The following is a 6,399-nucleotide window of genomic DNA, read 5'->3' as shown; positions in this document are numbered from 1 at the left end:
CATCTGTCCATCAGCCCAGAAGAGACTCCCTAGTCGACCCTATAATGTTTTCGTGTATCTGGCGACAGACATCATGCCAGCATTCGCCTTACCCTCCAAATAACTTATCGTTGTTGCTGCGTCGCTGTCATTTATTTAAGACAGTCTCTGGCCGTGAACATAGTTATACAGATCTCTTTTGGTAAACCGAAGCATCCCGTACCCCCCTAACTGCCCGGCCATGTAAGCCATAATCTTCGATGTGGCTATACCGAACTTCTTCAAACTATCAACCTGCGCCTTATCGCTCTTGCTCAAACTCCGATGACTAGGAAGAAGATGATTAAACATAGATGCAGCAAGAAGGTGGTTGTGGCTGTCGTCGATCCTCCTGACCTTCCAAACCTGATCTTGTGCATCTAAGTAAATTTTCAACTTTGCCGTACAACCCGTGCGACTCTCCAACTTCTCCTCTCGGACTCTGTCTGGACGATCGTAGTGTTTTGCATGCCTTGTACCCTCCCGGTGGCAAAAAAATTCTCGCTGCACCAAAACACCGTCTACTCGAGCCACGTCACCCTTCCTTACCCCAAACCCCCTTAAGCGGGCAAATTGTTTGTACGCCGCATATGCCTCTTCCTCGGTCTTAAACACCTGGTCCACAAAATCCTCCGTGGACCTGAAGCCGGGAGCATCCCCGTCACTTGGCACCGGGTCTACGCCAAATCCGTTCCCGTGGACCTCTTCAGTCGTGTCGCCTCCCTCAGAGTCAGTCTCAAACGAGGGTTCCTCGTCCTTCCCACTAAAGCTAGCCACACCAGAAAAATCTTCTTCACTTAGCCAATCTGTGTCATCGTCACCACAACTAAACGGAGGGGTGGAATCCATCTTCAAACTCACAGGACTTCAATCAACTGGAAAATATACCTTCGTAACATGAAACAACCACAAGTGACGCAAGTGAAGAAACTTATTCAACCGATTAAAAAATGTATGACAGCCTAAGCATATGTAAATACTTATATCACCCTATAAAATCAGATGGTGATCATCCATCCTGTTACAAATGAAACGTGAATCAATGACCACGAACATACTCACAACAAACTCCGGTGCACTAGACAACAAACTCACAACAACCACGAACAATAACAACAACTGCCTTATGTGACATTCTAATAACAACCAATACAGAACAGAATCGCAGACTTACTCTATCGAATGCTTCGCATATGAAACCATTTTCTCCTAAAAAACATATAACACGCGTGTTCAGCCAGTAGCTGTTTCTTTTTAGGAGCCTACATATTTGTGTGCGATCAACTATTTGCTCCCACTACATCTAATTCGTGCATTTTCGCCTACGAAAAAAGGTTAACCCCGACGGCTTTCGGAATACCTTTACGGTCAGTCGACATCTTTCACAATTTTCTACCTAAATGGTTGGTTAACTCGAAAGCTGGTTAGTTATACAGTATGCATTTAACTAATGGTGCAAAGAAAAAAATTTTAAATTTTTACTGTCACTAAAATAACTAACACATTCCTAACATTTTCATCTCCGAACAGCACGTTTCAGATGATAGCGATGCCTGCAACGGGGAATGTCTAACAGTAACCATTAGTTCCAACCGAAAAAACACCTTTCTCCACACTGGCACCATAACGTTTTTTTACCACCACATCCATAAATCCATCGCCCCCTAGATTTCTCCTACAACAGTTTTTCCCTACTAACCAGAACATAAAAGAAGACTACAGGATTGAAATAACAGCCAACTCTACATCATTCATTTTCTCCCCCAATCACATAACAGTCTCAGACTTCCTAATGAAAAAAATGAAGGGCACATCATGAAAGAACACTACTCACCAGAGATCATGGATAACCCGGATGATGCTGCAGGGTTGAGCCAGTAGACATAGACCCTGTGGTTGAGGGACACAGCCCAGAAATACAAGAGATAGAAAGTATAAACCGTCAAAAAACTGTGTTTGCATGTCCCTAGCTAAAGTGGCTATGGTGAATACAGTATGATCCAAAACACCTGAAACAATCTACTTCATACCTCCGCGGACGACAGAACGCCAACACCACCAACTACCTCCGACCACGCCTCCAGTGGAAGCGTCGACCGCCAGGCGAACTCAACGAGCGACAGGCCACGAACCCATTACGTCAACTGTTGCCTGTTTCCCGCCTCGAACCTCCTCCACGCGAACACCTTTACCGGCACTATTCCTGTACCTCGACCCTAGGGGTTCCGATTTGGGGAAATCGTCTTACTCAATCGTACGCCCTCCATGGACCCTACCATGCCATTCGTGTCTTTTTTGTTTTGTCCCACTCCGAAAAAAAAACAAAAAACAGACACCCATTCTCTTTCAATACCCACTTTTTTTTGTACGCAAAGCCCAACTCAAAGTGTCCATCAACACATGCCCCAACAAAAAACCATTGGCTAACGGCTCAGCCACATCCCCAGCTACTATCCACCTTGGAGACAAGCCCTGCAACAACACATAAACGTGTCAATCCCATAATCAGTCAGATACAAAATCTGTAAATCTGTATGGGTTTACATCTGTATCATAGAATGACCCAACTAGAAATTGAGAAATGTAGCCAAATTGTGTGTTCAGAAAACCTAATTAAGTAGCTGATGTGATGGCTTGTTTAAGTGAAAATTTTTTAGAAATATCCATGTTCTAACAACAGTTTATAGTTTTAGTTATTAATCTTATCAACGACTAAAATCACTAGACTAGTATTTAAATTTTTTTCAAGTCATAATTTAAGTCTGGGCATGTGTCTATATTTCTTGCTGCATGCTAGCTAGTATTAAATCTATTTTTGGATATGACAATATTACTCTGGTGTCTTTGCCTAAAGTACCATACCATCTTAGTTTTTTTTTTTTTTTACCTTCTTCCTGACTTTGCCATGTTCGGCAGCTGTTCCTTACCAAGTTAAGCGTAAAAGTATTTTGTAACTTTGGTCAATATTTTTGGAGAAGGCTTTACCTAATTACAACTCTTCCACACCTAACTCAATCACTGCAAGATTCATTCCTAAAGGGGGCAAAAAACGGAGGTAATCTGTCTAAATGAAATGAAGGAAAAGGACAAGCTTTTAATGAAATTCCTTCCCATATTTAGCACACAAGTACGGAAGCAACCTACTAGCAAAAACAAGGCTTAAACATGACTATTATTTTTTGTTGCTGATGCAGCAAAATTAATTTTTTTACGGTGAAATGAAACATTTTATAATTAGAAACCAAACGCATTCATCATTAAACGAATACTAGGTATCTCATATAGACGTGCAACGCTCACTCTCAAAGCCCAAGCAAGCTTGAATGGGTTAATATCACAAAAAGGATCAAATTTCATGAGCATTTGATTAATGGGCCATTTGGCTAGGGCACACATTCAGAACAGAAGGAACTCAAACTAGAGAGGGAAAGTGGAATGAGTTATTAGAATATCTGGACTTATTTATAATTCCCAGTTAAAAAAAAAAAAAGAAAGAAAGTAAGTTTTGAATTTATATCGCCCTCCATTTTTCGCTATTTGCTTCAGACACTTCCTGCGCACATGTGAATGTTGTTATATCTGGTTTGTTTGTAACTAACTTGATTCAAATCCATTAGGACCTTAGCACTTTTCAGATGTCAAGATTTGAGCATCCGCAAACAGTTACTATTTTGAGGCAACACTGTTCTGCCTCTTTTGTTGAGCTATCCAATTTTCTATTTTTAAATCACAAAACATTGCTACTCATGTACCAAAATGAACCGTGTATATGATTTCAGTATTTAACCAATCCCGGGTTATCAAAAATCATCATTATTTCCTTAGCTGATGCCACAAGACTAATTCATTACGGTATGAGGCATTGTAATATCAAAAGCCAAAGTCACAGTCAATCAAGTCCATGCAAATCTTGATTCATTAGCCTTCACCTTATTAATGCTTCAGGAACAAACAGAAAAGGGATCACTGCAATAATTTCATCCTCTTTCTAAATACACCCAAAATTACAGAAGAATTAGGCTCAATAACTGGTATATGAGTATACAAATGTAATAACAATACAATCTGATGGAATTCTTGTATCAATATCAAGAATGATGCAAGTTAAATCCTGTGCTAATGGAGGTGAAAATGCAAATATGATCAGAATAGATGCAAATTAGAATAACCGTAAAAAGTTAGTCAATATCCAACAATATGCCTAACACCTCCTTATAGAGAAAGATGGGTTGTTTTGGGCACTATAATTGATTGATTGGAAAAGATTAAAAAGAAAAACTTTGCTGGTTGGAGATATTGTTAAGCACATTTGATTGTATGATATAGCAGTACTCATATCCAAATTAAGGATGTGGGGAACTAACAAACCATCGGAAGATAAAAAAAGTCATGACGAAAAATAAAGAAATCCAACAGTTCAAGTAAAGAAATATGATTCTTAAAAATAAGAAAGAAATCTGATCTGAAATTCTGTATTGAATAAAAGTACATCACTGTGATATCAGCAGGGTCATTGTTTCTACAACACACCTAATAAAAACTAACTCAATTCCCCAATTTAAATTTAGTGCTTTTAGGGAACTAGCAAACTGACAATAGGAAAACAAAGTAAAATAAAAATGAAAAAAAGAAAAACCTTGAAATTGTTCTGAACCATAAAAAAATATTGAAGTGCCTCAGCCATGAGTATTAACAGCTTCCCACAACAAATTTTGGGGAGCAGGGTTGGTTAGGTCCCTGGCTTGCAAAGCAGCCTTCCTTAATGTCCGAATAGTCCACCGATTTGCCTCCCAGAACGACAAACTCCTGTAAGGCAAATTGTGCTTCTTGCAGAGAGCCTGTACCAAAGGCGAAATCTGCCTCAATTGGCACCTCGGCAACCTCGGAAACAAATGGTGCTCAAGCTGGAACTGCAAACCCCCAAAGAACCAATCCATCCAAGTCACGCAACTGATATCCAACGTCCCACTCGTCTGCTTCTCAAACCAATCATTCCCACTTGGCTTACCAAGATACACATTGGCAGCGAAATGGTTCAAACAGAACTGAATATGCTGGATAGAACAAACAGCAAAACTAGCAAGCACAAATATGATCCTTTCGCCGCAATTCGGCAAACAGGAAACAAGGAGAGGGAACCAAGTCCAAAACACAAGGATCCCAATTATGTTCAATGCCCTATCAGGCACACTCCGCTTAGTTGAAAACAACAACAAGAAAGTCTGAACATACAAGTTGATCCTAGCAATGCACATAACAGGATAGAAAGTCCAATGCTGGTAACTAATCAAGAACCTCGCCAAAGAATCAAACTTCAACTCCCTACCATAAAAACGAGAAGTAATCGAATTAAAGAACCTCGAGGAGACTGCAAAAACCGGCATGTGCTGGAGATCAGGGTCATGATCAAGGCTATTGCAGGCAATGTGATGAGCATTGTGAGTCCATTTCCACCACGCAATGCTGATCCCAGTCAAGCAGTTCCCTGCAACGATCTGCGCAAGCTTGTTAAACCCTTTGTTAGTCATAACAACATAGTGGCCGGAATCATGACCCACATAAGCGCTTTGCATCCAAAGCAAACCAAGCAGCATACCGGAACCCAAATGGGCCCAAACACTCTGACACCAAAGAACTCCATATATCACAACCAGGAACATCACTGAAACCGATAAGAAAGTAAAAGATGTTACATGGTTCTTCTTATCAAAGAGTCCATGCTTCGAGAACTGAGAAGCAAGGTTCCTGTAGTCTCTTGAAACCTCAGAGACCTTGAAGTCCTTGAGATGGTAGCCAGTGAAGAATTTGTCAAGGTAGGACCATGCAGTTCCTGGATGGTATGCTATGAATGCATCTGTGACATCTTGGCCAGCCAGGGACAAAATGGGAACATCACCACCAGGGTGATCTTTGGCCCAATCTGTGACATTGTAAACTTTTCCTTGGATTGAGATCCATAGATCCCCTGGCTTGTTGTGGAGACTTAACTCTTCTTGCGTTATGTACTCTTTTTGCTTCTTCTGCTCCTGCTGGCTCTTCTTCTCAATCTCACCCTCCATATCCCAAAACAACAGAAGAAAGAGACGACAGTGAGAATGAGATTGTGAACAATGAAAGAAGGGTATATAATATATATGAATCGGTGAAAAGAAGAGAAAAAAGGATAAATGTGGGGTTTGTTAATGTTGTTTGGTTTCTGATTCTACAATGCAAAACCAAAGGGATCACCTTTTTTTTCTTTATATTTCTGAACTGGAATGGGGTTGTCGTTGTTCAGAATGACAACCCCATAGAAAGTGATATTTGGAATTTGAATCGTTCGGGGGGTTGAGGAGGGATCTCTAATACCCAATTCAAAGTACCTAATATCTCTGTTCAATC

The 6,399-nt window shown here is 40.5% G+C and overlaps 1 protein-coding gene across 1 annotated transcript; it reads right to left on the bottom strand.

The window, feature by feature from the left end:
• Positions 1-4,437: 4,437 nt before the first annotated feature.
• Positions 4,438-6,399, bottom strand: LOC107643646 (delta(8)-fatty-acid desaturase 2-like). Its single transcript, XM_016347348.3, has one exon. The coding sequence runs from the start codon at positions 6,075-6,077 to the stop codon at positions 4,695-4,697; it is 1,383 nt and encodes a 460-aa protein (XP_016202834.1). The 5' UTR covers positions 6,078-6,399; the 3' UTR covers positions 4,438-4,694.

The sequence above is a fragment of the Arachis ipaensis genome, chromosome B5 (genome assembly GCF_059453495.1).
Source record: "Arachis ipaensis isolate K30076 ecotype BB chromosome B5, ASM5945349v1, whole genome shotgun sequence".
Lineage (NCBI taxonomy): Eukaryota > Viridiplantae > Streptophyta > Magnoliopsida > Fabales > Fabaceae > Arachis > Arachis ipaensis.
The sequence above is the reverse complement of the archived record's forward strand: the minus strand, read 5'-3'. Positions and strand labels throughout refer to the sequence as shown.

Coding starts and splice junctions, on each gene's coding strand:
- LOC107643646 (XM_016347348.3), bottom strand. CDS start 6,077: ATGGAGGGTGAGATTGAGAAGAAGAGCCAGCAGGAGCAGAAGAAGCAA.